General features: G+C 53.8%; 5 protein-coding genes across 5 annotated transcripts; all 5 read left to right on the top strand.

Annotated features, from left to right (window-relative positions):
- Positions 1–1514: 1514 nt before the first annotated feature.
- Positions 1515–2366, top strand: A1O1_06468 (uncharacterized protein; the record flags this gene model as incomplete). Its single annotated transcript, XM_007727347.1, has 1 exon — positions 1515–2366. One exon carries the CDS (start codon positions 1515–1517, stop codon positions 2364–2366), a length of 852 nt encoding a protein of 283 aa, XP_007725537.1.
- A 772-nt stretch (positions 2367–3138) lies between these two features.
- Positions 3139–4374, top strand: A1O1_06467 (uncharacterized protein; the record flags this gene model as incomplete). The annotated part of the gene is made up of 1 exon (XM_007727346.1): positions 3139–4374. One exon carries the CDS (start codon positions 3139–3141, stop codon positions 4372–4374), a length of 1236 nt encoding a protein of 411 aa, XP_007725536.1.
- Positions 4375–6009: 1635 nt separating this feature from the next.
- A1O1_06466 (uncharacterized protein) lies at positions 6010–6625 on the top strand (the record flags this gene model as incomplete). Its single annotated transcript, XM_007727345.1, has 2 exons — positions 6010–6261; positions 6323–6625. The coding sequence occupies 2 exons, from the start codon at positions 6010–6012 to the stop codon at positions 6623–6625; spliced, it is 555 nt and encodes a 184-aa protein (XP_007725535.1).
- Positions 6626–7137: 512 nt separating this feature from the next.
- Positions 7138–9526, top strand: A1O1_06465 (uncharacterized protein; the record flags this gene model as incomplete). The annotated part of the gene is made up of 2 exons (XM_007727344.1): positions 7138–7322; positions 7414–9526. 2 exons carry the CDS (start codon positions 7138–7140, stop codon positions 9524–9526), a joined length of 2298 nt encoding a protein of 765 aa, XP_007725534.1.
- Positions 9527–10000: 474 nt separating this feature from the next.
- On the top strand, positions 10001–13213 carry A1O1_06464 (uncharacterized protein; the record flags this gene model as incomplete). Its single annotated transcript, XM_007727343.1, has 1 exon — positions 10001–13213. The coding sequence occupies one exon, from the start codon at positions 10001–10003 to the stop codon at positions 13211–13213; it is 3213 nt and encodes a 1070-aa protein (XP_007725533.1).
- Positions 13214–13788: the final 575 nt, after the last annotated feature.

Genomic DNA, 13788 nt, shown 5'->3' with positions numbered 1-13788 from the left:
ATGAGAAAGTCCCTGGGCAGCTCATGCCAAGTAGAGACAGACGGTTTCCTAGACGGGTGCCACTGTTGGAAAAATCAAAAGCTCAGGTCTTAAGATCGAGTGGGCTTTGTAGGTCGCGTACCAGGTAGACCCAGATGTCAAAGTGACCAGATAATTCTTGGAGCCGTCCAGGTTCGAACAATGGCCAAGCGGGCATAGAAACAAAGCCATGACAAGCCAGCGGGAATGGCAGATGTACGTCTCCATGCAGCTTGGGGACACCCCAGAATGGGCCTTTGCGCTGTTGCTAGCCCCAGTAGGTCAGTGTCGGAACCAACGGAGCATTTCTTTCTTGAGGCTCTAGACGAAACGCCAGTCTTGATAAGGCTCCCGCAGCTACGCTTTTGGCTCGCCGGTTGCTCGTGAAGTCTGGAAGCATTCTATTCTCAGAGCGGATGTCCAGCTCAAACCATAAGACGCTTTCGAGGACGATGCTCGACAGTGGTACATGGTTGCTGAACTGTCATGTGGCATGTCAACAAAGGGATGAGACATACCTAGGTATAAAACATCATCGTTGGGCTCTTTGCACAGAGATGTTACTGCGATAGACACCAACAGAGCGGTAAGCCGAAGCAAGTATTTTGACCAGTTTGTTTACCATCTTATCAAATGCAAGATCACTACACAGCATCGTGCCTACACATTGTTTTGACCAGCAGAAGCTGGACCTGTTGGAGGATGTTGCGGTGCGAGGCACCAAGGAAGGGTAGAATGGCCGGCAGGATTTGAAGAAGATCTGGTACAGTTCTAGTCAGCATCAGAACCACTACAGTCTTCATCTCTTCATAAGGCGGGTAGCCCAGGAGTAGTCAGATCAAGTGTAGATTTGAGAAATTCCACATCAAGACCTTTATGGTCTTTCGGCATTGCAGAATTCACGTTTTGATCATCATCCCACAGGAAAATAAGGGGAGAGAAGCAAACCGACCTTAGAGTGTGTAAAGCTCACACGAGTCAGTCCTGTGGAGAATGGCCATCAAGAGTGCATCGTAGACGCCTATAGGCAAAGCATCTAGACCTGTCTCGGGTCCACGGTAGGTACCTACGTAGAGAAGGTAGAGATGGATGGTTGAAGTGTGAAAGGAAATGTAGAAAAGTGCGCAGTCAGTCAGTTAGTCACTAACCTCCAGCTTCCTTCCGGTTGCCGTGCCACCCAAGAAATGCACAAAGTCGCAGCCCAAAGAACAATTCAGCATCACCCGTCCACCGACACTGCACTGGACTGCTATTTCTACACACATCCATGTCCATCCTCGAACCCCTGTATATGCCTGTACAGACCCGGGGTGCATCTTTGTTTGAAGACAATACTTGAAAAGAGTGCTTGCTCGAGCGGTCTACAACAAATCCATCCAATTCCTGTACAAGCCCGCCGTCGCGTGTCCCCACCACCACCAATTCATGCCTCAACGGTGAACGGACGCTGCCCCGACCCGTGCGAGGCGGATCAACTGCGCATGCTTCATTTTGCCATGCGCTTCTTTGCTTCCCACCTTCTAGTCGGGCTCTCTTTCTCCTATACGGGGTCAGCTCTCCCGGACAACTTGTCCGCTTACTCGAATCCTCTATCCGCACTGTCGGTCGATGCCCTCCTTGTCAAGCGCCAATCGTGCGCCTCGGGCTTGAACTCATGTTCCGCCCTGGGCTCCGATTCCGTGTGCTGCCCGTCAGGCACCAACTGCGCCTTGGATGAGGCCGGGCATATTGCATGTTGTCCATCTAATGCAGTGTGCACCGGGACAATAGCCGGAACACTCACCGGGTCAAGCACGGGGTCAGCAACGGGAACAACGAGCACTACTTCAGACAGTGTGCTCGGAGGGTCAAGCAGTTCAAGTACGGCAAGCCCTCCTGGCGTCACTTCATTGACGACCGGCGTCTCTGGGGGTGGCTCCACGGTCCCAAACAACTTCTATCCGTTCATCTATATTCCTACTTCCTATGCGAACGCCGACCTCTGTACCAGCGCATATTCGAGCTGTCAGTCAGCTTCCACCTCTTGCTTTGCCTCACTTGCAGGAGCGAATGGAGTCACAGTCTCGGGGCTTGGAGGAGGCATAACGGTACAAGGTGCTTCAGGCACATTGTCGAGCTCGGCAAGTAGCATATGCAGCTCTCTCAGTGCAGCCGGGTGCTATAATCTGCAGCAGAGTCAGTGCAGTATGTTTGGAACCGCGTCGGGAGCCACCGCGACTTCGACGGCTACGGAGACGACAGGATTTGTGCAGGTTGGAAATGTAGGACCGCGACAGACTCCTTGTCCCGGAATGCTCTACGCAGCTGGCGCGGGGGTCATGTTCGGCGCTGTGGGTGCATTGGTATAGAAACTGGAGAGAGTCTTGCTGGTCTCTCAACGAACAATGGAGATATGACGACGATACGAACCTGTTCATCGAGCATTTGAGGAGTCGAACTTGATGTTGGAGCATCGGCCAGCTCCATTGTCAACCTACCTAGATCCGCCGAAACGAGGGACACCACCGTTCAGCTGTACAGGATTGTATTCACTAGACGTTGTTTTACTGGTGTCTTCTTACCAGCAATTTTTCATGTTGAACCCTTCCAGGCTCTTTCGATCAGAGGACAAAGCGACTCTGCGCTCACCTGATTCATGTCCTTCCAAAGGTTCGTTTCGGATCGGTAACGGTTCCGGTTTCGGCGTGGTACGAGGCGCTACGCGTAGCAGCGGCCAACACTCGTGGAGATGGATCCATTCAGCTCGCACAGGTTACTCAGAAGGGCGATGGCCCTCCATCTTAGCCTCGTTAGTTCTATGGTCTTTCTCGAGGAATATACCTGATTTGGATTGGGACACGGCGCCAGGGCCTCGTCCGCACGTCCTCCACGCAACACTCGATTCGAAAAGGAAAGCATTTTGGCCGGATCGTGTTAGAACGTGCACAGCCTCGCTTATGTCGATGGCATATCAAAATGAGAAGCACTGAGCTTCTTCTATATATACACTTGTGGTTTGTCGTGTCATGAATTTCCCATTCTATCCTTGTCCATTACCTTTTTCAGAATTGCTTCCATCTTCGTTTCCATTCTGGCCGCGATAGTCTCCTTTGGTGAGGTTCCGCTGAGCAGTATAACAGAATGAGAGCAATCATCATCGGTGGTGGACTCGCAGGCCCCGTTCTAGCCCTTGAGCTACAGCGCCGGGAGATATCTTGCAAAATATTCGAGCGGCGCGACAACGCTGCGTTCGACGGCGGCAATATTGCCCTTTCGCCAAATGCGCTTCGTGTCTTGGATCACATGGGCGTGTATGACCGGGTAGCGAAACAGGGCTGGAACTACGAGGAATTCCAGATCCTGTCGTCCCGGAATTTGCGTCATATTGGAATGATCTTGAACGGCAGTCAGCAGAGATACGGATACAAGGCTCTCAGGATCTCCCGCCGCACCGTCAGACAGACCCTCCTGGGGACTCTCCACGAACGAGGCATCGAAGTCCGCTACGATTCCAAACTAGTCGGCATCCAGGAGACAGACCGGTCCACCGTGATCGCGACATTTGCCGATGGGTATACTGAGGAAGCCGACTTTTTGATCGGAGCTGATGGCATCCACTCCCGTGTCCGGGAATACCTCAATCCCCAGGCTATCCCCAGCTTCAGTGGCCAGATGGGCATCGGCGGGTCTGTTTCAAGGTCAAAGCTGCCAGCATCCAGCGCCGACATGTACATGCCTTGTCTGATACTCGGGAAGCTCAACTCGTTCCTGCTTATGCCTTGTACCTATTCTGGTGACCAGATTGACTGTGCAGTGACGGTGGAGGGCAAGGACCGAACACGTGAGGAATGGACTCAGCTGCAAAATGACAAACCCGCTCTCTACCAGCACCTACAATCTCTCCACGAGCATGAGAAGTGGCCGGAAGTGGTGCATGTTGCTTCCAGAGACGTGGAGCTGTCCAGCCTCTCACTCTGGCCGTTCTTCGATCTGCCTGACCTTAGCTCCTGGACCAGTCCGTCTGGCAGAGTGATTGTCATTGGTGATGCGGCCCATGCCATGCCGCCGACGGGCGGGCAAGGGGCCGCCATGGCTTTTGAAGACGCCTTCACTTTGGCCGACACCCTCGCCCTGATTGACAGCAAGGAAGCTGCCGTCCCCACGGACATCCTCAACCAGTGGCAGGACGTACGGCAGGCGCGTGTCAGGAAGATCCGCAAGTTCACTTCGAGCGGAGGTGACATCAGAAAATCTTCGACCAGCACATATGTACAAGTCTTCAAAGAGTGGGTATTGCGCATATATTTCTGGTGCGTCGGCAAGGAGCGCGGCACGTCCTGGATCTATGCATATGACCCAAAGGCAGCACTGGCGTGATTTGCGTCTCGTGCTCTTTTTTTCTTCGATGAGCGTGCTCGAGTATTTGGCAAGAGTCACTTCGGCGTACCAACAGTACAGGTACGGGCTTCGCTACAGATGGTGACAAGGATGCATACGTCCGCGGTACAGAAAGCTACATATCTAGTTACACTCAGCGGGCTCCAAGGCTCACTTGAAGAAGAGGCTAGGGCTGCGTGTCATCTCCTGAAGCAGATACATGGAGTTATCCGGCCGAAGAAAGGATCCTTGCAAGCCACTTCTACGGTGTCCGAAGAATCGGTCAGTCCGAACGTATCAGACCCGAAAAAGATCGGTGCCCTCCATTCCCTGAAGTCTATCAATGGGATACAAAACCCTACTACGCCTCTCTTCCATGCTCTTCGTCCCGATTATGGTTCGGCATACACTGTCTGTGCCGTAATCAGGGATCTAGCAAATCAAACGACGACGAGTGAAACACGGGAGGGCCTGACGGGCGGCAGCAAGCTTCACAACCTCGACGACCCCTGTCCCCGATGCGCGAGTGTGCAGACAGAGTATCCTGGATAGATTTATTCTGGTCACAGAATCTGGGAGGTATGTACGACGCGAACTACGCCATAATCTCTCACCAGCCATCACCGCCAGGGAGTGAAGTGTATGGAGAGATCATGTCTACCTCCACCTCCACCTCTACCAGTTCCCTACCCCGCCATGTGCCTCAGTGCAACATGCAAGGACGTTCAGCGGCATAATATGGGAGATGAGTTCTATATAGCCACATCGCAAAGCTACCATACCCCAGACTCCCGGCCGACGTTGATAGGGACTTAGCATGCTACTAGTATGCCACCAGGGTTCTGATGCTCAAGCGGGGCCCCGGACGTCGAGTTCCATGACATCAAGATTCCCACGAGGGACATTGGATTGATCGTTCTCCAGACTAGATCCCTCACTTCCCCGGACAATCCTTGCACGACCTTGGGGAGATGTATCCATTCCGACGCACAGTGCAGTGGAGATGTGGAGTGGGCGAAGACCTATTGACTGCCTGGATGAAGGCGAGCTCTTCTCTTTGCCGTCGTGGCATCGTTGGTACACTTGAATTGGTGTCGCTGCAGGTCCTCCCCCCCCCCCCCAGGTATTCACACCACCTGTTCACTGGGTTGCCTTCCATGATGTCTCAATTGCTCCAGATCTCTGGCCTCTTTGGCCTGGTAGCATCAAAGTCTATCGTGCAGAAGCCGTCCTGGTGTCTCCCAGCCTCCTGGGCTTTCAGCACACCTTCCCATGAGATGAGATATGATGCGGCCACCCGAATTGCTCTGGACGATACCAGGTCTACCCAGACGGGCAGAGCCTGGTCACCATCGGCCAATGCAAGAGGTGGTTATGCGCAGGCCGTGGGACAGTTGCATGTGCCTTGCATACATTATCGCACTTGACAGGAGGGGAACTGCAGTTACCCAGGCAAGCTCTGGGATCTTGCTGAAGCCCACGGCATTCGTCTTGAGCTCTCAGATGAGGAGGCAAAGGCTATAAAGGAGGGATGAAGCCTGCGATCGAAAACATTTCGGATACCTTAGCAACCATCGAACCCGTCCCTCAAATATCTTTTTTAACCCAGCGTCTCGACTCCCACCATCCGTCAACATGAAGTTCTCCTCGCTTATAGTGCCTTTTGCTCTTGTGGCATCAGTGGCTGCTTCCGGGCTCCTCAAGCGAGATACCAGCGGCTGTTGTTGCGGCTGCCTTGCTCAGAGCGCGGCAGAATCCATTGTCGACCAGTACATCTCCATCCTCACTCACACGAACGTCACGACTGCCAATGCTACCGCGCAAGCTCTTCTCGATGAGAACTACACCGAGATCAGTGATTCGATCCTGTCGCTCGAGGGTCTGCCAGTGAGTCTCTCGTGAAATGAAGCCAGGTCTTCCTCGTCCCCGTCGTCTAACCGTTCTGTAGCTGGGAAATGCCACCTTTGTTGGCAAACAAGAGTACATCAATGGTGTTCTCAATTCACCCCCTGTAGAGGGAGTCAACACCCTTGAAGTACTGGTCGCCGGCTGCACCAAGATCCTCTGGTACTGGCTCTTCACTGGTATTGGCAGCGGCGAGTATGAGGTCAAGGGGTTCAACTTGTTCACTCTGAGCGACGTGGGTCAGATTTCCGTGGTGAACCTGGAGTTCAACAGCATTGCCTGGGGCCTCGATACGGGATATCAGATCGTCTTCCCTCCCAATGGTAGTGCGCCCACTCGGAATTGAGATGAAAGGATTGAAGGAGCAAGTCGGTGGCAACCTAAGAGATAACATACCTACACTCGAAGAAAATGGTTAGAGAGGTTATTTTTCGAAGCAGATATGCTCTAATGAGAGGACATTCAAAACTTGGAACACGGTCGACTGGCGTCAATCTCCCCTGTCCTCGATTGTAAACTCGGATATTGACAGCGGTAGCCGTTCCAACAGCTGATACACGTAGCATGGCTTCACCTGACTTAACAAGATAGGGCTCTTCATCGCGTTCCTGGTCACACTGTCGTAGGAGAATGCAGGACTGTGACCACTATGCGACGAGGGTCTTCCGATACATTTGAGTGACGTCTCACCAATTGGCCGCGTCGCAAATCCTCTGTAAATAAATATTGCGTGGGGAACTTGAATCTGGACCGAGAAGCGTGTCCCGCGCACATCTCTCCGTCGATCTCACCGACTCTACTACTTTTCCCACATCTTCCCTCTTCGATGAACCAGCTGGTCTGGAGCACAAGGAGATCATGACAAAGAAGAAGCCAAAAGCTTCTACGCAGTCGACCGAGAAGACGGCTGCTGCTACTGCTACTGCTACTGCTTCAACTATTCCAACTCCAATCGTCGCCGGCCAACAGACTGCAACAAGTGCTCCGACACCGCCAACGCAGGCCTTGACAACGCCTTCAACCTTGGTGATATGTCGCAATAAGTACTGATTGGTTCATCGCTCCATTCTGGGCCCAAGATCCCCAGAGATGGACGTCGTTGGAGGACTTTTGAAGGGCTAACCGTTTCGACAGGCACTGGCGACACATCTCCTCCTACCATGGACCATGGTTGAATCTTCCTCCCGAGGTGCTCGAGAGTCTGGCCTTCAGCAACTTCTACTCCCCTCGTCCCCGACCCATTGACCCGGCCGTGTTCTTCGACCTGGTCAAAATCCGAAGACTGATCGACGATGCCACCAGTCTGGCCGTCCGAGCCGCCAACGGCACCACCTCCGCCTCTCTACACACCTCTATGAATGCGGCCAATGGTATCTTCAACGGATCTGATGCGGAAATCCTGGGCATAGGGTCTGTAAGAGGTGGCGGCAATGCCAAGTTGAGTCGGGAGCGGAAACACCGTATGAGAGAGCATGCTACGCAGAAACTATCTCACGCGTACCAACTCGACGAGATTGCGGCCAGCGTTGCCACCATGCAGGCTGCGTCGGCGATAGACGATGTGGCAAGGCATGTTCTACAACGCAATGTGGAAGATCCGGACGCCCAGTATGTGCACTTTTTCCACGAAAAGGTGCCGTCGCTGGCCATGCCGCAGTATACCACTCTGGATCCCCTGAACCATGTCATTCGCCAAAAGCCCACCGAGGCGTCGCCCTACCGAACCAGAGCCGTTGCGCGGGTCTTCAAGGACGATCTCGAGGGCGCCGCGCGGGATTGTACAGAGGGCCTGGCCGTGCACCGGCTGTACCAGCCACAACGTCAGAATGGCCAACGGGGTCTGGTTCTGGCCAACGAGGTCGCAAAGTACGGCCGAGAGCATCCCCTGGACGGCCGCGTCGAAGAGAAGGACCAGCCCAGCAGTCTGGAGCCTCAACTCCTCTTTCATCGTGGTGGAGCATATCTGACCCTGGCGTGCGACCATATCGGACGTGCATTAGGAGAGGGGCGTCAACATGCTTCTGCTTCTGTTTCGAGAGACCTCCAAGACTACGACGGAACAGCCGGTGATCCCTTGACAGAGTTTGAGAAGGAAGAAGCAAGGAGTCGAGCCGAGGCACGCAAATTGGTCCGAACGTACGCCAAACGAGCGCTTCGAGACTATACAGCTTTCCTGTCCCATTTTGACTACACCCCCGGCCTCTCTGCCGAGTACACGGACGCCTTTCTGGAGAAGCTGAGCTCAACCACTCTTGGTGCCAGTGATCGATCGCGGAGTGAAAGACTGCTGGACATCGATGCTCATGCACGTTCTGGACTCGCAGAAGCGCTGGTCAAGTACGAGAGCCAGAAGAATGGTCACCAAGACCGGCCGTTACCTCCAATCCCGAAGCCGGCGGTACACAAGTTGAACGCTTTGTTTGCCGCAGTTCCTCCTACCGATATTCCCCCATATCCTCCCGCCTCGGACAGTCTCAAAGATCCAGACCATCCTGCGTTCTCGCTACCAGACTTCTCCGAAGCGGTTACATACCATCCGCTGCTGATGGACGTGCTGCATTCCTTACTACTGTGCCATTGCCTTCTTCAGACGTCGACCAAGGAACATCTGCGACACGCACACATGGCCGCGCGGATCGTTCGGATCTGTGACGGTTACCCCATCTTCCTGGCCCCGCGCTCACCTGCCCGGGCGGATTGGATCGAGATCCTCCGCCGCTCAAAGAACTGGTTGGGGTTAGATGACACCTGGGAGCGTCTGTGTTCTCCTGTTCCCCTCCCCGAGCATGATCACAAACCTCGGCCGACCAAGCGCAAAGAGGGAAACCTTAACGGGAACAGCAGAGACCAGGCCAAACAGGGAGACATCAAAGAGGCGATGGTAGAGGAGCGAATGATGGCTCAAGAAACGTTCAGGACTGGCGTCAAAGCTCGCGAACTGAAGACTGCCCAGAAAGAGGACGACGCTGCGAGGAAAGAACAAAAACATCCAAAAGCGGATGAGGCGCATGCCAAAGAGAAGGCTATCGCGGCTGATGTGTTGTCGCGTTCCATGAGGACGGAACGAGCGGAGGCCATTAGTCGATGGGTCATGGAAGCACCTCCTCTGAGCTCGGCCGACGGAACCAGCCGATCAAAGAAGAAAGTCGGGGCAAAGGCCAGGTTGAGGAAGGCGGAGAGTACAATCTCCAGTCTAAGGGGATCTGGCTTGGAGCAAAGCGTGGATAGTCTCGACCTCGTTGATTAAGATGGAGATGGAGCTGATGTGTTTGTGGTCAGCTTCATACTACAAGGAGTGATTGCTGCTCACCTCTAGCTTAGGACTAATAGCATCATTCCTGGCTGTATGACAGTGTATGCAGGCGTCAACCACGCATGAATCTCCGTGTTTTACGCTCCTCCTTGGCCTTGCTGTGTGTTACAATAGTGTGTAGTTCTATAAGAGTGAACGACTATCAAGAAACGCGGCGCAGCATAGCGACCATCAGTGCTGATATTGAGATAGCATCAACACCACGGATCACAGATCATCTCGCAAAAACTTAGACTCCCCTCTACTGAGTATCCTTTGGCATTGCTGGCATCTAACTTCATGTGAGTCTCATACCGGTGGCTCTTCCGGACCAAGGAAAACCCGAGACCCAATCCTTCCGATGCCACAGCTCACAAAGCGTGTACCTCTCTCTCTACATCCCGACTCAAGACCAAAGAGAACCGTCCCATGCCTCCTCCCCCTCCCCAGAATCTCAGCCTTAGTATAACCAATCCGTTGGTTCTCTACCGGGCTCTCGTAGCTACCAAGAAGATCAAGCCGGACCCAGCGCAGCATCGTCTCGCACTTCAGCTCCAGAAGCTCTATTTCCGACTCAAAGATTACGCGCCGGAAGTCGAGTATCGGTATCGGCTCGAGAAGATCGGACGGCGGGTCGGCAGGAATAGTGTTCAACGAGATGGCACCGAGCAGAGGTCCCAACGTCCAAGCGATGCAGAGGACGACAGTCCGTCTGACCGACGGTCCAAAAGCATCCTGTCCTCGCTTCTTCCATTGAGGTTCACGACTTCCGCGTCCGCCCTGGCCTTGATCAGAACGACCCCTCTCCACAACTCCGCCGTGGAGATCGACTCGCCGCAGGGGATGCTCCTGTACGGCGAAGTCGGACGCGGCAAATCCATGCTGTTGGACCTGCTGTACACGTCGCTCCCGTCGAGGAAGAAGCGACGCTGGCACTTCAACACGTTCATGCTGGACATCTTCCGACGAATCGAAACCGCGAGGCTCGAACGACTCGAAGACTCCGAGCATCGAAAGTCCAGTCTGTTCGGTGCGAGTGTCTCGGACCACGAACACGTCGTGCTGAGTCTGGCCAAGGAGACGATCAGCGAGAGCCCGATTTTGTTTCTTGACGAGTTCCAGATGCCGGACCGCACATCCTCGAAACTGATCAACAGCTTCTTCACTGCGTTCTTTCACCTCGGGGGCGTCCTGGTCGCTAGCTCCAACCGTATGCCTGAAGAGCTGAGCAAGGCTGCTGGTATCGAGTTCGGGGGCCACGGGTACGGACACCGACGCGGCATGGGCGGCGGCTTCTTCGGGCTCGGTTGGGGTCTCAGTCGTGCCAGCGAGGGCGAAGTGGCTGCAAAGACGGATTTCGGGCTTTTTCTCGAGGTCCTGAGGGCGAGATGCGAGGTGTGGGAAATGGAGGGCGACAGGGACTGGAGACGAGAAGACCATGATGCCGAGCTGGTGGGGGATGTTGACGACAGTGTTGGTGAGAGCGAGGTCACCACCACCACTGTTACATCGTCGTCGTTATCGTCATCGTCGTCATCAGCGACAAGCAGGACAGACAACACCTCTTCATCAGCTACCACCAGTCTCACTGAAGACTCCAGTTTGTCGTCAGACTCGCCACCACATTACCACATCAAGCTGCCCTCGGCGCAGGAATCGGCCTTAGCTGCATCTCCGTCATTTGAGGCCGATGTAGATCTTCTGAATCCATCTCAGACATGGACTCCCACGACGCTCACGGTCTACGCCCGGCCACTCCATTTCGAAACCACCCACAACGGAATCCTGAAATCGTCCTTCGACGCCCTCTGCGCCACATACCTCGGTCCAGCGGACTACGTGTCCCTCTGCTCGACATTCCACACCCTCATCCTGACCGACGTGCCTGTCCTGACATTGACCCACAAAAACGAAGCGCGCCGATTCATCACCCTGCTCGACGCCCTCTACGAGGCGCGGTGTCGCTTACTGATCGAGGCCGCCGCTCCGCCTGACAAGCTCTTCTTCCCGGAGACAACGAGGAGTCTGCGACCGCGGGCTGCCGGCACGGCTGGTCGTCTGGCTTCTGGGCCTGGTACTGACGTCGTCTCCCGTGGAACTGGAACAACAAACGTCGCTGACGAAACCGATACTGATGAAACCGATACTGGTATGGGCGCTGATGACTACGACTACGACGCTGAGTCTGACTCCGATTCAATCACCTCCGAATCTTTCTCCGAAATGTACCAGGACTCGACGGCTCCATTCCGGCCCAACATCTCCTCCTACACAGGTTCGTACGCGGATGCAAGCAGCACCACCATGTCGCCATCCACGGCAGGGCCAATGCCTGTGCCATCTTTCACCGCGTCTCTAAGAAATCCTTCTCTGCGCTCCGTCCTCGCAGACGAAGATGGAGATTTCGGTCCGACGTACGGCAACGGGCGAGGTCATGGCATCTCGGATTCATCTACCGCTCGCTTCGGCATGGCTGCACCGGATTTCACCTCGGCATCGGCCCTGACGGGTGAAGATGAGCGATTCGCGTATAAGCGCGCCAGAAGTCGGTTGTGGGAAATGTGCGGTCGACGATGGTGGGATGAGCGATTGCCCAAGCGGACCTCTAACAGCGATCAGGGTATACTTGAAACTACAAATAACGGCACAAGTTCTGATGCCGATGCGGACAAAAGTGGTGTGTCTGGTCATGGGACTCAACAGTCCGAAGACATGGATGGCGTTCTGTCTTGGTGGCGACCCGTGACTCCGGACGGGCGGTTCTGGGAGCAATTTGTCGACGAGGCCGAAGCAGCCGTCGAAGAAGGACCTGGAGCTAATGACGGACATGAACCCACCACAAGGACCAAGACTCATCATGTCCACAATACCACCCTCTCTAGCAGTTCCAGTGAACCGAGGAAGACCCAAACGGAGAGAGATATGCAGAGCGACAGCGAATCGGGTCGCAGAAGCACGACCACGACCACGACCACAACGACGACCACAACGTTGACGTCGACTTCGACTTCGACCTCAGCCCGGACATCGACCTCAACCTCGGGAATCATTTCAGCTCAGCAGAACCATGACTCTGAAACGGCAGATACCACCTTGAACAACGACGGCAACATCAACGACACCACCACCACCAAGGACAGCATTTCCAAAGACACCCTCTTCCACCACAATGCATCGCCCTACCGCACCTCGTCCGACCCGCCGCCCAAATTCGAATGGTATCATGCATGGGGAATGATGCGGTGGGGCAAAAAGGCTGGAGACTGGGGAAAGGGCGTTGAAGCGGTTCAAGAAAGACGAGAAGAGAAGAATCAGGAGCGACAACGACAACAGGAGGAGGAGGAGCAGGAGGAGCAGAAGCAACAGGGGCAAACAGAACATGACCACGATACATCAGATCAGACAGCAACATCAACATCAACCACATCAACAACCACATCAACAACCACATCGACAACACCATCGACAACACCAACACCAACACCAACACCAACACCAACAAGAAGCACAAGTACAAGTACGAGAGGTTCAAATCCAAATACAAACACAGATACAGACACAGACATAGACACGAGATCAGCTCCACCAAAACGGAATGCAGCAGACGAGACCTCAGAGTCGAGAGAGCAGCGAGATATCTGAATCTGAATTTGAATTTGAATCTGAAATAAAATGAGCGTACAATATATATATATATATATATATATATATATATATTAGAGCCAACAAAGCCTGAAACTGAAACTGAAACAGAGATAAGGGAGAACCGAAATGAGAGATATATAAATATGCTGAGTGGTAGTTCTAGTTACTGGCAGACCACTCGAAATAAGGATGATTATGACCACGATCATGACAACGCGGACATAGTGGAGAGAGAGAGAAAGAGACAGGGAGAATCCTGACATGATGGTCTGTGGATGTGTCTACTGCATACTTGTGTTCAAACGCAGCTGGAGATGGAGCAAGTCATATCAAGGACAACGTCACAGCTCACAGCTCACAGCTCACAGCGATTGTACAGTCATCAGCAGGAGATTGTAGATAGTTGGGGATGGGGATGTTGATGTTGATGTTGAAACAACCCGATCTCGTGATGGGCTGCCACTTGGTACCGACCAAGATCTAATCAAGGCGTGGTCTCCATCTAAGTGTCCATGCGTCGGTCTTCTGCACATACGCCTCCATTTCTGAATCCTAGTTCGCTCCCATTCACA

The sequence above is a fragment of the Capronia coronata genome, assembly GCF_000585585.1.
Source record: "Capronia coronata CBS 617.96 chromosome Unknown acBCG-supercont1.5, whole genome shotgun sequence".
Taxonomy (NCBI): domain Eukaryota; kingdom Fungi; phylum Ascomycota; class Eurotiomycetes; order Chaetothyriales; family Herpotrichiellaceae; genus Capronia; species Capronia coronata.
Note: the sequence above shows the minus strand (reverse complement) of the source record. Positions and strands in the feature narration are given on the sequence as shown.